Here is a 22,485-nt window from a genome sequence, read left to right as displayed (position 1 = left end):
GAGGAGCGGCAGATATCCGTCACATATAGGGATGTAAAGGTCTCCGCACCGAGATTTAGTGATTATGGGAATAATAGATCACAGATAATTGTCAAAGCACCCAGACTATAGTTTGTATTCGCACAGGACGCGCTTTGCATCACTAGGACGCGCTTTGCTTCGTGCCCCCGGGACATATCCCTGTATCATATTAAATGGGTCCCCTGTCACCGGGAGGCACGGACGCGGAGCTCCTCCCTGGTATCCCGGTATTGCAGCATAAACCTTACATTTACTTGTCGCTTTATCCTTATTTTAGGCTCTACAGGAATCTCTGCAGGCGTCGAACAAGGAACTGGGAGAGAATATTACCAAACTGGAGCAGGATCTGGAAGAGGAGAAACAGCGAGGATCGGAGCTGGACAATACGGTAATACACATATGATGTGGACACACTGGAGGATTCTTATCATGGCACCAGTAAGGCATAATGGTTGAAGGGGTTGGCCAGGATTAGAAAAACATGGCTGCTTTCTTGCAGAAACAGCACCACACCTGTCCACAGGTTGAGTGTGGTATTGCAACTCAGTCACATTCACTTAAATGGAGCTGAGCTGCAATACCTGACACAACCCATTAACAGGTGTGGCGCTGTTTCCAGAAGAGATACGTTTTTCTAATTCAGACAGCCCCTTTAAAGTTTTTGGTGGGTCTGGAAATTAATGTAAATGTCACAATTTATTTTTTCTAAACTTCAGCTTACAGAGTTAAATGAGACAATCAAAGCTCTAGAAGAGAATTTCAAGAAGGAAAAATCACAGAAAGAAGAGGTAAGAACAAGTCTGTAGGATCAAACCTTGGTTGTTCCTTAAGGGTGCAACTTTATACCTGTAATGCATTGCCTTGTTTAAAGGGATTGTTCATTTTGGACCAGACAGGTCCCTAGTGGGGGTGCACTGGTGAGATGGGGGGCTGTATATCCGTGTCACATGACCTCCTCTTATTCTGTAGACTCGCACAACACAGAAGGTGTTTGACATTAACAAGGTTCGTTTGGAGTCGTCTCTTCAAGATGCAGCGGAGGAGCAGTCCCACCTGGAGGAGAGCATCAAGCAGGTATAGATTTGTAATATATTACAGTTTATACAGAGATATAATCTAGAGAGTAACTTTACAAAAGATAATACATTGTACTAATAATCCTGAGTTACAACGTGTACTGTAGTCCAGAGCTGCAATCGCTATACTGCTGATTGTAATTGGAAACAGTCGGAAAGCTTAACAGCAGACACCCCCTTTAGGAGCTTAGCTGAGTTCGTATCATGCAGGTAGCAGTTAGTTTTGTCTATATCAGATGATTGTACAGTGCCTGGCGTAAAGACAACACTTCCCAGGATGCAAATTGCCAGAGCAAGCTCTATGCAGAAACTGAACAAGCAGAGAATACAGCTCTGAAACCTGCAGCTCTGGAGTATAATACAAGATGTAACTCAGGATCAGTACAGTATAAGTAATGTATGTACACAGTGACTCCACCAACAGAATAGTGAGTGCAGCTCTGGAGTATAATACAGGATGTAACTCAGGATCAGTACAGGATAAGTAATGTAATGTATGTACACAGTGACTCCACCAGCAGAATAGTGAGTGCAGCTCTGGAGTATAATACAGGATATAACTCGGGATCAGTACAGGATAAGTAATGTAATGTATGTACACAGTGACTCCACCAGCAGAATAGTGAGTGCAGCTCTGGTGTATAATACAGGATGTAACTCAGGATCAGTACAGGATAAGTAATGTAATGTATGTACACAGAGACTCCACCAGCAGAATAGTGAGTGCAGCTCTGGAGTATAATACAGGATGTAACTCAGGATCAGTACAGGATAAGTAATGTACGTACACAGTGACTCCACCAGCAGAATAGTGAGTGCAGCTCTGGAGTATAATACAGGATATAACTCAGGATCAGGACAGGATAAGTAATGTAATGTATGTACACAGTGACTCCACCAGCAGAATAGTGAGTGCAGCTCTGGAGTATAATACAGGATGTAACTCAGGATAAGTAATGTAATGTATGTACACAGTGACTCCACCAGCAGAATAGTGAGTGCAGCTCTGGAGTATAATACAGGATGTAACTCAGGATCAGTACAGGATAAGCCATGTAATGTATGTACACAGTGACTCCACCAGCAGAATAGTGAGTGCAGCTCTGGAGTATAATACAGGATGTAACTCAGGATCAGTACAGGATAAGCCATGTAATGTATGTACACAGTGACTCCACCAGCAGAATAGTGAGTGCAGCTCTGGAGTATAATACAGGATATAACTCAGGATCAGTACAGGAGAAGTAATGTAATGTATGTACACAGTGACTCCACCAGCAGAATAGTGAGTGCAGCTCTGGAGTATAATACAGACCACTACACAGTGTATTTTATAAATAAGCTAGAATAATGGGGTTCACACATGGCCAAACTACAATTGATAAATGGATGTTTTATTTGCAGCTTTCAAAAGAAGCGGAGGGCTGGGAAGAAAGATTTAGTGAACTGTCGGAGAACACCAGATTACTCAGCTCCTCTGTGGGAGTGATGCAGGAAGATATGAGCAGCAAACAGAACCAGATCAAGGTGAGTGGTAAATGGAGGGATCGCAACAAATACCTAAGGCTACGGGGGCGACTTTGGCCGTGACACAGATCGCCCCAACATCGCAGTAATATTAGTGAATGTCGTCCCTCTAGTTACTGATTGACAATTTGCTGTCGCTGAAAGACTGGAGCTCAGGCCTGGACGAAGTCTATGATGAGGAGGACAACGACGTCCTGTCCAGCATTAAGTGGGATTTTGAGAACGGCGAGCCCCTGGGTACGAGACCTCCGGTTAATTCAATGAGGAATTCTTGTTTTTTATTTTGGCTGATTTCTTTTTTTCTGTTACACGTAGGGGATCCCCAGAAACAAAGGATTAAAAAGCTGATCTACGCTGCCATGGTGAGTCTTCCGCGGTCATTCCGGTAACACGTGGTCACTGCGCGGTTTCTATCGTTGCGGACATGGTTGATATTTTCAGCTTTTCACGATGGAATTTTTTTTCTTTTTATGTATTTATTTAACGGAGGCCGTTTTAGGAAATGTTCCTAGCACTGATTCTATAGGGAGCGCAGTCCACCCTCATTAATTTTGCTGCAAATCTGCCTGAAATCCGCAGCAAAATCTGCACAGCTTAAGCACCATTCACACGACCGTAGTTTTCATCCGTAATTTCGAATGAATTGGTGGACCCATTGATTTCTATTTGCCATGGACACCTTTCCGTATACTTACTGATGAGTGTCCGTGCCGTAGAAATGATCTGCAAAATATAGAACATGTCCTATTCTTGTCCGCAAGTGCGGCGCAGACTCGCACATAGAAGTCTATGGACGCTTCCGCAATTGTGGACGGCTATGGATGTGTAGCCGTCCGTAACTTGCGGAAACGTTACTATGCTGCGGCAGGAGATTCACCATGGAGACCTTTTCAAGGGGTTGGCACATGTTGGTGACCGCATTTGCAGCGTGACAGTTATGCGGATGACTACGGATCCGTATTTGGACTGTAAAAACCCTTCCGGTCATGTGAGGCCATATGTGTTCAGATTTTGCTCGGATTTGCTGTGGATTTCACCCTTTGCATTGCATTTGCAGTCCACATCAAAAACCTGCTACATGTGAATAGGGTTTTAAAAACAGCCAGAACACCGGTCAAGCGCGATGTATGAACAGGCCCAAATAAAGTTTTTTTGTTTTTTTAAGGAAGAGCAGCTGAAGTACGATCATTATTGTGTACATGGATCATTTATAGATCATTTATTGGCTCAATAGGTGCTGCAGTTAGGGAGCTCCCCCTAGTGGTGGCTGCAGGTAGCAGAATATTATGTAACTCTATGCAGGGGATTGGAGCTCTGTATCAGAAAAAGGGGAGCTCCGACCACTAATAAAGATATACAATGAAATTGATCAGCTCGACGTTTTGGATCTATTTAGATGAAATATCACGTCCACTTTCAGCTTCTTTTTGATATACATCCTGAGATCTTAGTGAGATGTTGCTGTATCTCTCGGGCTGTGTTATATCCTCATCTTTGTGTTGTAGCTGAACGCATCTCTGAAAAGTGTCGAATCCGAGAAGAAGCATCTGTGTGATAATCTCTCGGATGAAATGAAGGCGAAAGAGCAGCTGACAGGTAGTGGCCCTAATCACAAGGGGCAAATACAAAGATTGGAGCCCCATGTTTACTGCTTTATGTTTGGCGATCCTTCAATCCGTCTGACCTGGTTTGAGGCGCCATTTATTTATCCTTTATTTATTCTTTATTGTCTTCTCATTTCTCTTTATTTGCAGAATGTATCACAAATCTCCAGAACAGAAGCCAGTCTCTATCACACGAGAAGGGCCAATTGGAGGAAGACGTGGAGAAATTAAAGCAGAAAATGAGTGTGATGATGGAGGTGTATCAGGAGAATGAGACGAAGCTACACCGGTAACAGAACTAATGTCATCATTGGCCGTTTATAACTATTAGTACAGGATAAGTAATGTATATACACAGTGACTCCACCAGCAGAATAGTGAGTGCAGCTCTGGAGTATAATACAGGATGTAACTCAGGATCACCTCAGGATAAGTAATGTAATGTATGTACACAGTGACTCCACCAGCAGAATAGTGAGTGCAGCTCTGGGGTATAATACAAGATGTAACTCAGGATCAGTACAGGATAAGTAATGTAATGTATGCACACAGTGACTCCACCAGCAGAATAGTGAGTGCAGCTCTGGAGTATAATACAGGATGTAACTCAGGATCAGTACAGGATAAGTAATGTAATGTATGTACACAGTGACTCCACCAGCAGAATAGTGAGTGCAGCTCTGGAATATAATACAGGATGTAACTCAGGATGAGTACAGGATAAGTAATGTAATGTATGTACACAGTGACTCCACCAGCAGAATAGTGAGTGCAGCTCTGGAGTATAACACGGGATGTAACTCAGGATCAGTGCAGGATAAGTAATGTAATGTATGTACACAGTGACTGCACCAGCAGAATAGTGAGTGCAGCTCTGGAGTATAATACAGGATGTAACTCAGGATCGGTACAGGATAAGTAATGTAATGTCCACAGTGACTGCACCAGCAGAATAGTGAGTGCAGCTCTGGAGTATAATACAGAGTATAACTCCGGATCAGTACAGGATAAGTAATGTAATGTATGTGCACAGTGACTCCACCAGCAGAATAGTGAGTGCAGCTCTGGAGTATAATACAGGATGTAACTCAGGATCAGTACAGGATAAGTAATGTAATGTATGTACACAGTGACTCCACCAGCAGAATAGTGAGTGCAGCTCTGGAGTATAATACAGGATGTAACTCAGGATCAGTACAGGATAAGTAATGTAATGTATGTACACAGTGACTCCACCAGCAGAATAGTGAGTGCAGCTCTGGAGTGTATATATTTCTTTATTTTAAAAAGGTAACAAAGCATCTTTGCAAATAGTCTTAATTTATAAAAATATCCTAGTGTTTTGTGTATACAGCTCCTAGACAGTCCTATGTTTCTCAATAGTTGCAGACTACAAACCTTGCTCCTCTCCTCCTGCCTCCTATTTTCTTCTAACCTACAGACAGTAGAAGAGGAGGTAGAATAGGACGAGTAATCTACTTTCCAAAGAAAAAAAAAATGGTGCGGTGAAATTCATCCAATTATTTTCATTCTCCAGGAAACTTACAGTTCAGGAAAAGGAGCGGAGTCAGAAAGAAGCAAAGCTGTCTAAAGCAGATGAGAAGATGAACATGGCGGCCAGCGAGCTTTTCACTGTCAAGTAAGAGCAGTCCTCCGGTCGGTCCGGTCGGCGCAGTCGTCCGGTCGGCGCAGTCGTCCGGTCGGCGCAGTCGTCCGGTCGGCGCAGTCGTCCGGTCGGCGCAGTCGTCCGGTCGGCGCAGTCGTCCGGTCGGCGCAGTCGTCCGGTCGGCGCAGTCGTCCGGTCGGCGCAGTCGTCCGGTCGGCGCAGTCGTCCGGTCGGCGCAGTCGTCCGGTCGGCGCAGTCCTCTGGTTCCAGTTTCTCACAAGTCTTGTCCCTTCTAGGACCAGAGTCTCAGAACTGGAAGAGGAAATGGACAAGACGGCCTCCTCCTATCAGAACCAGGTTAGTTTTATTCTTGTCATATATATGTGGCCTGGTAAATATTCACAAGAGAACCCAGAAAATCATTGTGTCGAGCAAAGGAGAAAAACTATATTTTCCGATGCCAAAATCAATAAACCTATAAAAAAAAAAGTAGTGCACAAGAGCCAAAGAATTAGTTTCTGGTCTCCTATAAGTTTTTGTTGATCCTTCTTTTTCCAGGTTACTTCATATGAAAAGAAATCTCATGATAACTGGGTAAGTGGCGGAATCCAAACCCCATAGTCACTGACTACCGCATCGTATTTACGGTCCTGCTCCTTTAAATGAGAAAACCAACCAACTTCCTATTTATAGAAGAAATCATTTTGTTTTTTTAAAATGTAGCTCACTGCGAGGGCGGCTGAAAGATACCTGAGCGACGTCAAAAAAGAGACGGCGCACCTAAGACAGAAGTAAGTGAAGTGCTGTAAAATTCCACTTTTTTTTTCCCTGATTAAAAATCGATATAAAAATGGTGTAAATTTGCAAATATTTTTCTATAGCGCTTTCTCCAAAGCGGACTTTAAAGTTACGTTACGTTGGTCGCTGTAGGAAGCAGGCAGCAGTTTATCTCCATATTGCTGTCAAATACAGACATGTGACCTATTCATCTGAGCTCCCATAATGCACTGGAAAACATTAGAATTCTGAATACGGCTTTGGATGTGACTAGAGAATAAAAACAAATAATAATGTTTAGTTTAAAAGGATCAAAGCGGAGAATTTAGCTGAGATCCTTCCCTATTAACTGTCAAAATGTATGGGTCTCCAGCACTCCTCTCTTGGGGCATCATTTTAAGGGACCCTTTATAGTCTTCTGACATTTTTATATTTTTTCCCTCCGTTCCTTAAATGTTTTTGCGATCTCTTTATTTTCGGTTAATAGGTTAACAGAGGCCGAATATAAACTGGAACTCCTAGAAAAAGATCCCTTTGCCCTGGATGTGATACAAGCAATTGGTAGAGGTAATATCACTGCCTATACCCTATTATTGGGATGCCGAGATGTATGGGCACTATATGACCGTATTATTCAGACACTGTATGGGCACTATTATTTAGACACTGTATGGGCACTATATGGCGGTATAATTCAGACACTGTATGGGCACTATATGGCGGTATTATTTAGACACTGTATGGGCATTATATGGCGGTATTATTTAGACACTGTATGGGCATTATATGGCGGTATTATTTAGACACTGTATGGGCACTATATGGCGGTATTATTTAGACACTGTATGGGCATTATATGGCGGTATTATTTAGACACTGTATGGGCACTATATGGCGGTATTATTTAGACACTGTATGGGCACTATATGGCGGTATAATTCAGACACTGTATGGGCACTATATGGCGGTATTATTTAGACACTGTATGGGCATTATATGGCGGTATTATTTAGACACTGTATGGGCACTATATGGTGGTATTATTTAGACAATGTATGGGCGTTATATGGCGTATTGTTCAGACATTGTATGGGCACTATATGGCGTAGTATTCAGACATTGTATGGGCACTATATGGCGGTATTATTCAGACACTATGGGCACTATATGGCGGTATTCAGACATTTGTATGGGCATTATATGGTGGTATTATTTAGACACTGGGCATTATATGACGGTATTATTCAGACACTATGGGCACTATATGGCGGAATTATTTAGACACTGTATGGGCACTATATGGCGGTATAATTCAGACACTGTATGGGCACTATATGGCGGTATTATTCAGACACTGTATGGGCACTATATGGTGGTATTCTTCAGACACTGTATGGGCATTATATGGCGGTATTATTTAGACAATGTATGGGCGTTATATGGCGTATTGTTCAGACATCATATGGGCACTATATGGCGTAGTATTCAGACATTGTATGGGCACTATATGGCGGTATTATTCAGACACTGTATGGGCACTATATGGTGGTATTATTCAGACACTGTATGGGCATTATATGGCGGTATTATTTAGACACTGTATGGGCACTATATGGTGGTATTATTCAGACACTGTATGGGCATTATATGGCGGTATTATTTAGACACTGTATGGGCACTATATGGCGGTATTATTTAGACAATGTATGGGCGTTATATGGCGTATTGTTCAGACATCATATGGGCACTATATGGCGTAGTATTCAGACATTGTATGGGCACTATATGGCGGTATTATTCAGACACTATGGGCACTATATGGCGGTATTCAGACATTTGTATGGGCATTATATGGTGGTATTATTTAGACACTGGGCATTATATGGCGGTATTATTCAGACACTATGGGCACTATATGGCGGAATTATTTAGACACTGTATGGGCATTATATGGCGGTATTATTTAGACACTGTATGGGCATTATATGGCAGTATTATTCAGACACTATGGGCACTATATGGCAGTATTATTCAGACACTATGGGCACTATATGGCAGTATTATTCAGACACTGTATGGGCATTATATGGCGGTATTATTTAGACACTGTATGGGCATTATATGGCGGTATTATTTAGACACTGTATGGGCATTATATGGCAGTATTATTCAGACACTGTATGGGCACTATATGGCGGTATTATTCAGACATTGTATGGGCACTATATGGCAGTAATGAGCAGAGGGGCTCTACCTCACTTGTTGCCAAGGGCCCCATTTTTCATAGTAACCGGTCTGTCTATAATTGCTCATAGATTGTTCCTTGGCAGAGGGTGGGCAGTGAGACAATGTTTCCTGGGTTGTGGTCGGGGGCAGATGTTTTGCGCTTTGTTTCTGCTGTAATCTCTGTTCTTTCTCTCCTGGAAGCTTATGCCGATGCTTTTATTAACCATCAAGGTATATTTATCCCATTTTCTCCAGTCTCGTTGCACGCTGTGACATCATGTGATACATGAGCCTCCATGTTCTCCTGATTAATAAGCTTGCATGTTTACATCACTTTAATTTTGTTCATACAGTAATACTACATGGGCAAAAGTATGTGCACCCCCACCCATCCGGCTCAGTCAGTGGGGTTGATAGCGGAGCTCCGTGCAGGGCAGTCAGGTTCTTCACACCAAACTCCACATAGTGGGGGGGGACGGACGGGGACATATTGTCTGCTGAAGCAGGAGAGGGTCTTCTCGAGGCGGTGGCAACATATTTGGAAGCTCACATCTCCTCCTGTACAATTCATTAGGACGTCATTGTTGCTGGAGGTGCTTAAACCTGCAACAAAAAGTGGTATTGCGACATTTGTGGCAGAATCACAGCGATTCCGCCACAAAAAATAGTATGGAAGAAAAAATTTAATAAAGTTATACTTACCCAGAGTTCCCTGCTTCTTCTCCAGTCCAGCCTCCTGGGATGACGTTTCATCCCATGTGACCGCTGCAGCGGTCACATGACCTGCATCATCATCATCATCCCAGGAGGCCGGACTGCGAGCAGAGAAGAGGGAGGGGGTAAGTATGAATGTTTTGGTTGTTTTTTTTTTTTCCGGTGCGGCTTTACTCAACAGAAATTCCGCCACAAAAGCACACCACTAGGTGGCGCGGTTTTTTGGGCGGATACACTGTGGGGCTTGACGCAACGTATCCACCCAGAACACGCCGTGTGTTCCTACCCTACGTGTGAGCTGGGAATACCCCTTTAAGATTTCCCTTCATGGAGCCAAACTAAAAAGAGCAGCCCTGACTATTATCCCTCCCACCAGACTCTACAGCGGACACGGCACCTTGCGGCAGAAGGGGGCACATACTTTTGGCCATGTACAGAATACTTGTGTTTGCTCCATACTCTCCTCTTGTGTGACATGCGCTCACCTGTCTGTTACTTTTGCCATTTATAGAGAACTCGCCGTTCGGAATATCTCCAATCAATCGTCACCCTGAAAGTCGAGCTTTCCTCTCGCCTCCCACCCTCTTGGAAGGTCCTTTGAGACTGTCCCCGATGCTCCCTGCAGCAGACAGAGGTATACTGGAAGCCCCCTCCCCTCTCCATGCAGAGAGAGTGTCACCGGCCATGTCATATACTATCAGTTTGTGACACGGCCGGAGGGGGCACAACTTTTCTGTGCAATGTAGTCACATCCAGAGCTGGTTTGCTGTTTCTGATCTCTCGGCATTCCCTGCTGGTTCAGTATCTGTTAACGGTGTAGTAATTATATTGTAAGAAACAAAAAATACTCCCAGAATGCAGTGCTTCAGGCTGATATTTATTAAAGGAGTTAAGTTCTGGGTCTGTCAGCACTGTGCTGATGGATTCTAAGGCTATGTTCACAAGCTTAAAGAGGCTCTGTCACCAGATTTTGCAACCCCTATCTGCTATTGCAGCAGATAGGCGCTGCAATGTAGATTACAGTAACGTTTTTATTTTAAAAAAACGAGCATTTTTGGCCAAGTTATGACCATTTTTGTAGTTATGCAAATGAGGCTTGCAAAAGTCCAAGTGGGTGTGTTTAAAAGTACAAGTCCAAGTGGGCGTGTATTATGTGCGTACATCGGGGCGTTTTTAATACTTTTACTAGCTGGGCGTTCTGAAGAGAAGTAACATCCTCTTCTCTTCAGAACGCCCAGCTTCTGACAGTGCAGATCTGTGACGTCACTCACAGGTCCTGCATCGTGACGGCCACATCGGCACCAGAGGCTACAGCTGATTCTGCAGCAGCATCAGCGTTTGCAGGTAAGTCGATCTTACCTGCAAACGCTGATGCTGCTGCAGAATCAACTGTAGCCTCTGGTGCCGATGTGGCCGTCACGATGCAGGACCTGTGAGTGACGTCACAGGTCTGCACTGTCACAAGCTGGGCGTTCTGAAGAGAAGAGGATGTTACTTCTCTTCAGAGCGCCCAGCTAATAAAAGTATTAAAAACGCCCCGATGTACGCACCTAATACACGCCCACTTGGACTTGTACTTTTAAACACACCCACTTGGACTTTTGCAAGCCTCATTTGCATAAATACAAAAATGGTCATAACTTGGCCAAAAATGCTCGTTTTTTAAAAATAAAAACGTTCCTGTAATCTACATTGCAGCGCCGATCTGCTGCAATAGCAGATAGGGGTTGCAAAATCTGGTGACAGAGCCTCTTTAACAAAAAACAGCTGTAATTCAAAGGAAAACAGCCCCTGATATTCAGCCGTTTATGGAGCGGTTTTGCTATTGAGCCAATGAAAAACTGCTCCAAAAACGGCTCAAGAAATGACATGCACTTCTTTACGGGGCGTTTTTTTTTTTACGCACTGTTTTTAAAAACGGCCTCGTGGGAACGGAATGACGTTTTTCCCATTGAAATCAATGGGCAGATGTTTGGAGGCGTTCAGCCCCCGTATTTTCAGCAGTTTACAGCCCGAAAAATGGCTGAAAATAAGCCGTGTGAACATACCCCAAGTGTAAGCCAGCAGAATTGTAAACTCCGTTCCAGGTTATCCGGTCCGAAAGTGCTCCAGATTTATCTAAGTGGTGCACACTGTATGATAAATTTGGCGCATCTAGCTGAACAGGTTAGATACTTTTCTCTTTATACTACCTCTTGGCTGGCTTGGTTTGGCGTAAAAACTCTGGCGCACAGATTTACATTTTAAGCCACACCCCCTTCTGCTGGACCGCACCACTTCTTTGCTAAGCCCCACCCCTGTGTCCAGCGTAGCACGAAGCGTCTAAAGTAATTTATAAATGTGGCTCGCGGCTTATACACCAGAACTCTGGATCAATTTGAACAGTAAATCTGCCATTATAATCTTATTTAAAATTACATCTAACCGTATTATTTCCCCAAAGTCCTATGACGAGCGGTCTGCATCACTATCTCCCATGGTGCACGTGGGCGGTCGTGTGAGCATTCCTAATAAAGTAGACGACCTCCTGTACTAATCAAAGAAACCACACAAGCCGCAGAGGCACGACTACGGGTGTAACGTATACGATATTGACAGGAAGTGAGGAGAACTGTATCTATACGTGTAAGCGGCTTCTGTGACTGGGTGACCAAACACCGCTGTCCATTACCTTCAAAATGGCTGAACCTTCAATTACATAGGTTTTATTGAAAAAAAAAGTGAAAAAAAGATTATCCTCTGATGACAGGTGTGAGACTACCAGGATATTATCCAGGATACCCCGGCCCTAAAGAGCGAGGGGATGTAAACTCTGACAGAAGAGCGGACCACCAGCGTACCTTATCAGATGCGGGCTCCTTGTCACCACCCTGGGATAGAGAACAGAGAAACAACATCCCTCCACCAGGTAACCGGTCTACCCGGTGCTGCTGCCAGATACATATATACCGTTCATTTCATCATGCATTGTAGAGTGTGACGCTACTCTCCCTCATTTCTGGCCTTCAGGTTATTACAGGGAGACCCCCCCCCCTCCCCCACTTATCTTAATAGTTCCAGTTCAACATCCTTTTAAAGTTCAAAGCTACATATAATGGTAACTCAGCCAATCCCTTATTCGAATGAAGTCTCCTCTAGTTACATCCAGAGCTGCATTAAGAATTTTGGTTCCTTAGCTCACGTGCTGCAGGGCCTCATACTGAGGAGGGTGTCTGTAGACTGCTGTATTGTAAGTCACATCCAGCAGAATTGTGACTGCAGCTCTGGTTGTGACTGGAGTATAAGCCATGGTGTAACACAACTCCAGTACAAGATAAACTAAGCAAAGGATTTGTAAAGTTACTCGACACTCTTTGTTGATTTGAACATTTTAATGGTGACCCCGAGGCAGCAATCAGGACCGCGTGCAACTTCATGATATAAACGTCCTGCATTATGCCTCCTGGCACTGACTTTAGGGCTTACATGGGGGCAGCGTCAGGTAGTGTATACATAGGGCAGTGGCCTCCAGCTGTTGAGAAACTACAACTCCCAGCATGCGGTTACTGCTATCCCCATACCTCTACATTCTCACAAGCCCCAGGCTCGGTACCAGTAGCCAGAATCAGGGTGAGGTGAATATTAGAAATTGTCCCTTGTCCTGATCGCTGCCTCCAGGGGATCATTTAATTATAGTGCAGTATCCCTTTAAGCAGTTACACATTTGCTGCCCTGTTCGTTCCAGACCTTACCCTGAGATGACGGAGACCTGCAGCGAGGTGTCGTACATAATGTCTGTATGTTTATAGTCTCTCTACCTGCAGGTCTGCCGTACCCCGAGCCCCCTTTCCCACCCAGACGGGCAGAGAGATTTTATCATTACCCGCCATCAGGAAGGTTCTCGGGACCGGCAGAACTAACCAGGAATCAGGGCAAACCCTTCATGGACTCGCAAGGTAAGTTGTGTGAAGGAAGACCTCCCATTCCAGCAGGGGGCAGCAGCTGCATTATCCTCCTGTCTGATCGATGACTTGTAGTGTGCGCCCTGAGAATCAGCGCGTGACCAATCGTCTCCCGTCTAGAGAATTCTGTTCAGCTGTTTCTGGAAAAGCTGAGTGATAACAAATAGGGCTGCGCTTAGTTTGGTCACCCAGCTTTCCCAGAAACTGTTATAACCAAGAAAGGCTGATTAAAATATTTAAGCCCTTTGATAAAAGAAGAAAACTAGTATTTATAGGGGAATGTCTTCATCCACAGACGATCGATCATCTCCAGAATATAAGGCGAGAATAAATACAAGTAGGAATGGAGAGGACGAAGCCGATGTGAGTACAGTGAACCCGCCGTCTATCTTCTCGCCAGTTGCTATGTAGTCAAATTGCTCCCTGTTATCAGCCACTTCAGCAGAGGCCGGCACTAGTGTCCTCAATTCTATCACTACTTGTCATATCTACAGCACTATTATATCCTCCAGAGACATTACATCATATGTGACTGATATCAGCCGCTCCTCTTATATCACTCCAGTACTATTATATCCTCCAGAGACATTACATCATATGTGACTGATATCAGCCGCTCCTCTTATATCACTCCAGCACTATTATATCCTCCAGAGACATTACATCATATATGTGACTGATATCAGCCGCTCCTCTTATAACACTCCAGCACTATTATATCCTCCAGACATTACATCATATGTGACTGATATCAGCCGCTCCTCTTATATCACTCCAGTACTATTATATCCTCCAGAGACATTACATCATATGTGACTGATATCAGCCGCTCCTCCTATAACACTCCAGCACTATTATATCCTCCAGACATTACATCATATGTGACTGATATCAGCCGCTCCTCTTATAACACTCCAGCACTATTATATCCCCCAGAGACATTACATCATATGTGACTGATATCAGCCGCTCCTCTTATATCACTCCAGTACTATTATATCCTCCAGAGATATTACATCATATGTGTGACTGATATCAGCCGCTCCTCTTATATCACTCCAGCACTATTATATCCTCCAGAGACATTACATCATATGTGACTGATATCAGCCGCTCCTCTTATATCACTCCAGTACTATTATATCCTCCAGAGACATTACATCATATGTGACTGATATCCGCCGCTCCTCTTATAACACTCCAGTACTATTATATCCTCCAGACATTACATCATATGTGACTGATATCAGCCGCTCCTCTTATATCACTCCAGCACTATTATATCCTCCAGAGACATTACATCATATGTGTGACTGATATCAGCCGCTCCTCTTATAACACTCCAGCACTATTATATCCTCCAGAGACATCATATGTGACTGATATCAGCCGCTCCTCTTATAACACTCCAGCACTATTATATCCTCCAGGGACATTACATCATATATGTGACTGATATCAGCCGCTCCTCTTATAACACTCCAGTACTATTATATCCTCCAGAGACATTACATCATATGTGACTGATATCAGCCGCTCCTCTTATAACACTCCAGTACTATTATATCCTCCAGAGACATTACATCATATGTGTGACTGATATCAGCCGCTCCTCTTATATCACTCCAGTACTATTATATCCTCCAGAGACATTACATCATATGTGACTGATATCAGCCGCTCCTCTTATAACACTCCAGCACTATTATATCCTCCAGACATTACATCATATGTGTGACTGATATCAGCCACTCCTCTTATAACACTCCAGCACTATTATATCCTCCAGAGACATTACATCATATGTGACTGATATCAGCCGCTCCTCTATCACTCCAGCACTATTATATCATCCAGAGACATTACATCATATGTGTGACTGATATCAGCCGCTCCTCTTATAACACTCCAGTACTATTATATCCTCCAGACATTACATCATGTGTGACTGATATCAGCTGCTCCTCTTATAACACTCCAGCACTATTATATCCTCCAGAGACATTACATCATATGTGACTGATATCAGCCGCTCCTCTTATAACACTCCAGTACTATTATATCCTCCAGAGACATTACATCATATATGACTGATATCAGCCGCTCCTCTTATATCACTCCAGCACTATTATATCCTCCAGAGACATTACATCATATGTGACTGATATCAGCCGCTCCTCTTATATCACTCCAGCACTATTATATCCTCCAGAGACATTACATCATATGTGTGACTGATATCAGCCGCTCCTCTTATATCACTCCAGCACTATTATATCCTCCAGAGACATTACATCATATGTGTGACTGATATCAGCCGCTCCTCTTATATCACTCCAGCACTATTATATCCTCCAGAGACATTACATCATATGTGTGACTGATATCAGCCGCTCCTCTTATAACACTCCAGCACTGGTATAATCTACAGATATTCGGTGTGGCGGCCGTTTAACATGAGACCTTTTCCTTTCTGCAGAACATTTCTGCTGCATCCAATCAGGATAACGAAGTAACAGACGGTCCACCTGGAGAGTTCCCCCTGCACCCGCCTCCACCCATGAGGATTCCCCTGTTACCACCGTTTTTCCGAAGACCTTTTATGCCCCCTCCTCCAATGGAGATGTACGGACCACCAGGCTATCCAGGCATGCCACCGCCCCACATCCCAAGTAAGTGATGTCGGTTAGCAGACACATCCTGAATAGATCAGCTACAGCTTCTCTGCAGACCTACATGTCTCCATGGTAACAGACAACAAGCTCTGTGTAGTCTGATTCTGCAGTCTGATTCCCTTTTACCAGTCCTCTTCCATCTGATCGCCTATCAGGTTATCAATAAGTAGAGAATGACTGCAGGATCAGACTACAGAGTTTGTTACAATGGAGACAGGTTTTCATGGTAGCTTTTATACATCAAATATTGAGATTTTTAATCAAAACTGTTTGCAAAGTTGCGTCACTATTTATTTTAGATGCATTGGAGCAATATAAAAAAAGTTGTCTGCAACGAACCCTTTAATTATTGTACAATGAAGTTATGGAACTTTGTTACTTTTGTTTTTCAGTTCCTCAATAAATATATTCTCAGATTGCTGTCAGTGAATGGGAACATTCTTCTTTACAACCAGAGGATTAAAACCCTATAAAAACCTCACAGCTGAGGGTTTGTTACAATTGTATGTAGTCAACAGAGTCTTCTATGAGCTGAACAGCCTGAATTCCAAACTGATACATTGTAACAAACCATCAGGTCAGAATTTTTTTTTGTGCTGCTGATGTGTTTAATTCAGAGGATTGTCTAGACTGGCTACAATAGTAACAAGGTCAGGATGTTTTGTTTTAACCCATCAGGGTCAACCACAATTACCATTCACTGAAAGCAAGCGGAAATCTGGTGAGGATTGTTTCAATTACTCATTAGAGCTCTGCTTGCTGTCATGTATTAGAATGTATAAAGTTTTGAAACAATGATAGAGCTTCTTTTACATAAAACGTTTGTGCTTCATTTCTGCAGTGAGAAGCCCGTTGCCCCCTCCGCTGCAGCATCACTACCCCGTTTACCCGGTGCACGGCGAGGCATACTTCCCTCCACAACCCATCAGACCCCAAACAAGGAACAATCCTGCCTCGGACTCTGCTCCTCCCCCCTCCGGCCCCCTCCCTCCCCACTCCGGCCACCTCCCTCCCCAAGACAAGTTACCAGAACCGACAACTTGATGCAAGAGGAAAATAAAAATCTGATTTCAAAGACTCCGCAGCTGCAAACGGAGAAATATTTATAGTTTTTGTTCAAACTGAAGATATTTTAGGAAATTTTAATTTCTGAAAAGCAAAAAGCCGACTTACCGGTTGTGAATAATCGCTCCTTGTACCGCGGCTGGAGGGTGCATGCTTCCTGACGCTCTTTATCTGATTTTGTTTTAGAAATGGAGGGGGGATTTTTTTTGTTGCGGATTTTAGGGCATAACCAGGGTGTATCTGAGGCTGCTATGAATAAAATCCAGTCTTTGTACATAAGACCCTATAGACAAAGTTTGAGACTTCTCTTTTGTATCTATATATTTATGTGGACAAAATCCTTTAATCCGGCACTTTACGCAATGGAGATCCTGATAATCTGGCATGTAACTAAAACAAGCCCATGCCGGATTACCAGGAAATGACCCACTCTGTGGGTTCCTGAAGACCATGGGGAAAGTCCAATGGATTAGAACAATCTTCCCCAACCTCTGACTCTCCAGCTGTTGCAAAACTACAATTCCCAGCATTCCCTGACAGCCACTGGCTAATCACAGCATACTGGGAGTTGTAGTTTTGCAACAACTGGATTACAACATTTGCTATATTGTCTACAGTGCCCAGTCAGCATAGGTCACAATGTGACTACAATAATAGAAAAGTATCTGGCAGTAAGGTTTGTGCCAGAAGTGGACTTCTCCAGTCACCTGACCCAAGTCACATGAGGTCAGGTGACTGGAATATTCCTGGTCCGTCACTGACCTCACTCAGACCTGCTCCAAAATGTGGCACCATCTTCGGGGGGAGGGACTGGCGCATGGCACCATCTTCGGGGGGAGGGACTGGCGCATGGCACCATCTTTGGGGGGAGGGACTGGCGCATGGCACCATCTTCGGGGGGAGGGACTGGCGCATGGCACCATCTTCGGGGGGAGGGACTGGCGCATGGCACCATCTTCGGGGGGAGGGACTGGCGCATGGCACCATCTTCGGGGGGAGGGACTGGCGCATGGCACCATCTTCGGGGGGAGGGACTGGCGCATGGCACCATCTTCGGGGGGAGGGACTGGCGCATGGCACCATCTTCGGGGGGAGGGACTGGCGCATGGCACCATCTTAGGGGAGGGACTGGCGCATGGCACCATCTTAGGGGAGGGACTGGCGCATGGCACCATCTTAGGGGAGGAACTGGCGCATGGCACCATCTCCGGGGGGAACTGGCACATGGCACCATCTTTGGGGGCGGCGGCACCATCTTCAGTGGGAGGGGGTGGCACCATCTTCAGGGGTTGGGGGGGCACCATCTTTGGGGGTGGAGGGCGTGGCGGTACCATCTTCGGGCGGGAGACTGGCGCATGGCACCATCTTCGGGGGGAGGGACTGGCGCATGGCACCATATTAGGGGAGGGACTGGCGCATGACACCATCTTAGGGGAGGGGCTTGGCGCATGGCACCATCTTCGGGGGGGGAACTGGAACATGGCACCATCTTTGGGGGCACCATCCACGGAAAGGGGCGGGCGGTCACGCGTGGCACCATCCACGGAAAGGGGCGGTCGGTCCGTCCACGGAAAGAGGCGGGGGTCCACACGTGGCACCATCCGCGGGAAGGGGCAGGGGTCCACGGGTGGCACCTTACACTGAAAGGGCGGGGCCACGTGTGGCACAATCCACGGAAATGGGTGGGGGCCCACGCGTGGCACCATCCACAATCGGTGGGGGTGGAGGGCGTGGCGGCACCATCTTCGGGGGGGACTGGCGCATGGCACTATCTTCGGGGTGGGGGGGCACCATCTTGGGGGGGGGAGACTGGCGCATGGCACCATCTTTGGGGGGGAAGGGACTGGCGCATGGCACCATCTTCGGGGGGACTGGCGCGTGGCACCATCTTCGGGGTCGGGGGGGCACCATCTTCGGGGTGGGGGGGCACCATCTTTGGGGGGACTGGCGCGTGGCACCATCTTTGGGAAGGGGTGGGGGGCCACGGCGTGGCACCATCATTGGGGGCGGGCACGACGTGGCACCATCCACGTAATGGGGTGGGCGGTCACGGCGTGGCACCATCCATGGAAAGGGGTGGGCGGTCGGTCACGTGTGGCACCATTCACGGAAAGGGGCGGTCGGTCGGTCACGTGTGGCACCATTCACGGAAAGGGGCGGTCGGACACGCGTGGATGGTGCCACACGAGGACCCCCACCCCTTTCCGTAGAGGGGAGGGACTGGCGCATGGCACCATCTTAGGGGAGGGACTGGCGCATGGCACCATCTTAGGGGAGGGACTGGCGCATGGCACCATCTTAGGGGAGGGACTGGCGCATGGCACCATCTTAGGGGAGGGACTGGCGCATGGCACCATCTTAGGGGAGGGACTGGCGCATGGCACCATCTTAGGGGAGGGACTGGCGCATGGCACCATCTTAGGGGAGGGACTGGCGCATGGCACCATCTTCGGGGGGGACTGGCGCATGGCACCATCTTCGGGGGGGACTGGCGCATGGCACCATCTTCGGGGAGGGGGTGGCACCATCTTCAGGGTGTGGGGGGGGCACCATCTTTGGGGGTGGAGGTCGTGGCGGCACCATCTTCGGGGGGCGGCGGTCGTGGCGGCACCATCTTCAGGGGGAGGCACCATCCACAGAAAGGGGCGGTCACGCGTGGCACCATCCACGGAAAGGGGCAGGGGCCCACACATGGAACCATCCACGGAAAGGGGTGGGGCACACGCGTTGCACCATCCACGGTAAAAGGTGGGGCCCACGCATGGCATCATCCACAGAAAGGGGTGGGGCACACACACACACGTTGCACCATCCACGGAAAAAGGTGGGGCCCACGCGTGGCACCATTCACAATCGGTGGGGGTGGAAGGCGTGGCGGCACCATCTTCGGGGGGCGGCGGTCGTGGTTGCACCATCTTCGGGGGGCGGCGGTCGTGGCGGCACCATCTTCGAGGGGAGGGACTGGCGCATGGCACCATCTTAGGGGAGGGACTGGCGCATGGCACCATCTTTGGGGGGGACTGGCGCATGGCACCATCTTTGGGGGGGACTGGCGCATGGCACTATCTTTGAGGGGGAAACTGGCGCATGGCACCATCTTCGAGGAGGGGGTGGCACCATCTTCAGGGGGGCGGCGGTCGTTGCGGCACCATCTTTGGGGGGGAGGGACTGGAGCATGGCACCATCTTCGGGGTCGGGGGGCACCATCTTCGGGGGGACTGGCGCGTGGCACCAGCCACGGAAAGGGACGGGCGGTCACGCGTGGCACCAACCGCGGAAAGGGACGGGCGGCCACGCGTGGCACCAACCGCGGAAAGGGACGGGCGGCCACGCGTGGCACCAACCACGGAAAGGGACGGGCGGCCACGCGTGGCACCAACCACGGAAAGGGACGGGCGGCCACGCGTGGCACCATCCACGGAAAGGGACGGGCGGTCACGCGTGGCACCATCCACGGAAAGGGACGGGCGGTCACGCGTGGCACCATCCACGGAAAGGGACGGGCGGTCACGCGTGGCACCATCCACGGAAAGGGACGGGCGGTCACGCGTGGCACCATCCACGGAAAGGGATGGGCGGTCACGCGTGGCACCATCCACGGAAATGGGTGGGGTCCATGCATTGCACCATCCACGAAAATGGGTGGGGCCCACGCGTTGCACCATCCACAGAAAATGGTGGGGCCCACGCGTGGCACCATCCACAATCGGTGGGGGTGGAGGGCGTGGCGGCACCATCTTCGGGGGGCGGCGGCACCATCTTCGAGGGGAGGGACTGGCGCATGGCACCATCTTAGGGGAGGGACTGGCGCATTGCACCATCTTCAGGGGGTGGGGGGGCACCATCTTTGGGGGTGGAGGGCGTGGCGGCACCATCTTCGGGGGGCGGCGGTCGTGGCGGCAGCATCTTCGGGGGCAGCGGTCGTGGCGGCACCATCTTCGGGGTACGGCGGTCGTGGCGGCACCATCTTCGAGGGGCGGCGGTGGCGGTACCCTCTTCGGGGGGCGGCGGTCGTGGCGGCACCATATTCGGGGTGCGGCGGTTGTGGCGGCACCATCTTCGGGGGGGGGACTGGCGCATGGCACCATCTTTGGGAGGGGGACTGGCACATGGCACCATATTTGGGGGGGGGACTGGCACATGGCACCATATTTGGGGGGGGGGACTGGCACATGGCACCATCTTCGGGGTGGGGGTGGCGGCACCATCTTCAGGGGGAAAGGGCGGCACCATCTTCAAGGGGTGGGGGGGGCACCATCTTTGAGGGGGAAACTGGCGCATGGCACCATCTTTGGGGGGGGGGGGCACCATCTTCAGGGGGTGGTGGGGGCACCATCTTCGGGGCGGAGACTGGCGCATGGCACCATCTTTGGGGGGGACTGGCGCATGGCACTATCTTCGGGGTGGGGGGGGCACCATCTTTGAGGGGGAAACTGGCACATGACACCATCTTTGGGGGGAACTGGCGCATGGCACCATCTTCGGGGAGGGGGTGGCACCATCTTCAGGTGGTGGGGGGGCACCATCTTTGGGGGTGGAGGGCGTGGCGGTACCATCTTCGGGGGGCGGCGGTCGTTGCGGCACCATCTTCGGGGCGGCGGTCGTGGCGGCACCATCTTCGGGGGGTGGGGGGGGCACCATCTTTGAGGGGGAAACTGGCGCATGGCACTATCTTCGGGGTGGGGGGGCACCATCTTTGAGGGGGAAACTGGCACATGACACCATCTTTGGGGGGAACTGGCGCATGGCACCATCTTCGAGGAGGGGGTGGCACCATCTTCAGGTGGTGGGGGGGCACCATCTTTGGGGGTGGAGGGCGTGGCGGCACCATCTTCGGGGGGCGGCGGTCGTTGCGGCACCATCTTCGGGGCGGCGGTCGTGGCGGCACCATCTTCGGGGTGGGGGGGCACCATCTTTGAGGGGGAAACTGGCGCATGACACCATCTTTGGGGGGGGAACTGGCGCATTGCACTATCTTCGGGGTGGGGGGGGCACCATCTTGGGGGGGGGAGACTGGCGCATGGCACCATCTTTGGGGGGGAGGGACTGGCGCATGGCACCATCTTCGGGGTGGGGGGGGGCACCATCTTTGGGGTGGGGGGGGCACCATCTTCGGGGGGACTGGCGCGTGGCACCATCTTTGGGGGGGGGGGGGACTGGCACATGCGTGGCACCATCCACGGAAAGGGACGGGCGGTCACGCGTGGCACCATCCACGGAAAGGGACGGGCGGTCACGCGTGGCACCAGCCAC

The 22,485-nt window shown here is 48.3% G+C and overlaps 1 protein-coding gene across 2 annotated transcripts in view; it reads left to right on the top strand.

The window, feature by feature from the left end:
- Positions 1 to 17,527, top strand: part of MIA2 (MIA SH3 domain ER export factor 2) — a 44,199-nt gene extending 26,672 nt beyond the window's left edge. Inside the window, exons 12-31 of one of the 2 annotated variants that reach the window (XM_075844289.1) lie at positions 299 to 409; positions 738 to 809; positions 991 to 1,095; positions 2,502 to 2,624; positions 2,738 to 2,861; positions 2,940 to 2,986; positions 4,130 to 4,220; positions 4,379 to 4,517; positions 5,766 to 5,867; positions 6,131 to 6,191; positions 6,393 to 6,428; positions 6,558 to 6,625; positions 7,099 to 7,178; positions 9,039 to 9,068; positions 10,063 to 10,185; positions 12,301 to 12,459; positions 13,355 to 13,486; positions 13,788 to 13,855; positions 15,972 to 16,164; positions 17,009 to 17,527. In XM_075844289.1, the coding sequence (XP_075700404.1) occupies positions 299 to 409; positions 738 to 809; positions 991 to 1,095; positions 2,502 to 2,624; positions 2,738 to 2,861; positions 2,940 to 2,986; positions 4,130 to 4,220; positions 4,379 to 4,517; positions 5,766 to 5,867; positions 6,131 to 6,191; positions 6,393 to 6,428; positions 6,558 to 6,625; positions 7,099 to 7,178; positions 9,039 to 9,068; positions 10,063 to 10,185; positions 12,301 to 12,459; positions 13,355 to 13,486; positions 13,788 to 13,855; positions 15,972 to 16,164; positions 17,009 to 17,211 (2,067 nt within the window). In that variant the 3' untranslated portion in view covers positions 17,212 to 17,527. The remainder of the gene's footprint in view (positions 1 to 298; positions 410 to 737; positions 810 to 990; positions 1,096 to 2,501; positions 2,625 to 2,737; positions 2,862 to 2,939; positions 2,987 to 4,129; positions 4,221 to 4,378; positions 4,518 to 5,765; positions 5,868 to 6,130; positions 6,192 to 6,392; positions 6,429 to 6,557; positions 6,626 to 7,098; positions 7,179 to 9,038; positions 9,069 to 10,062; positions 10,186 to 12,300; positions 12,460 to 13,354; positions 13,487 to 13,787; positions 13,856 to 15,971; positions 16,165 to 17,008) is intronic. The other variant, XM_075844290.1, reaches the window with a different exon arrangement.
- Positions 17,528 to 22,485: the final 4,958 nt, after the last annotated feature.

Source organism: Rhinoderma darwinii, chromosome 12, assembly GCF_050947455.1.
Source record: "Rhinoderma darwinii isolate aRhiDar2 chromosome 12, aRhiDar2.hap1, whole genome shotgun sequence".
In the NCBI taxonomy this organism is placed as follows: Eukaryota; Metazoa; Chordata; class Amphibia; order Anura; family Rhinodermatidae; genus Rhinoderma; species Rhinoderma darwinii.
Note: the sequence above shows the minus strand (reverse complement) of the source record. Positions and strands in the feature narration are given on the sequence as shown.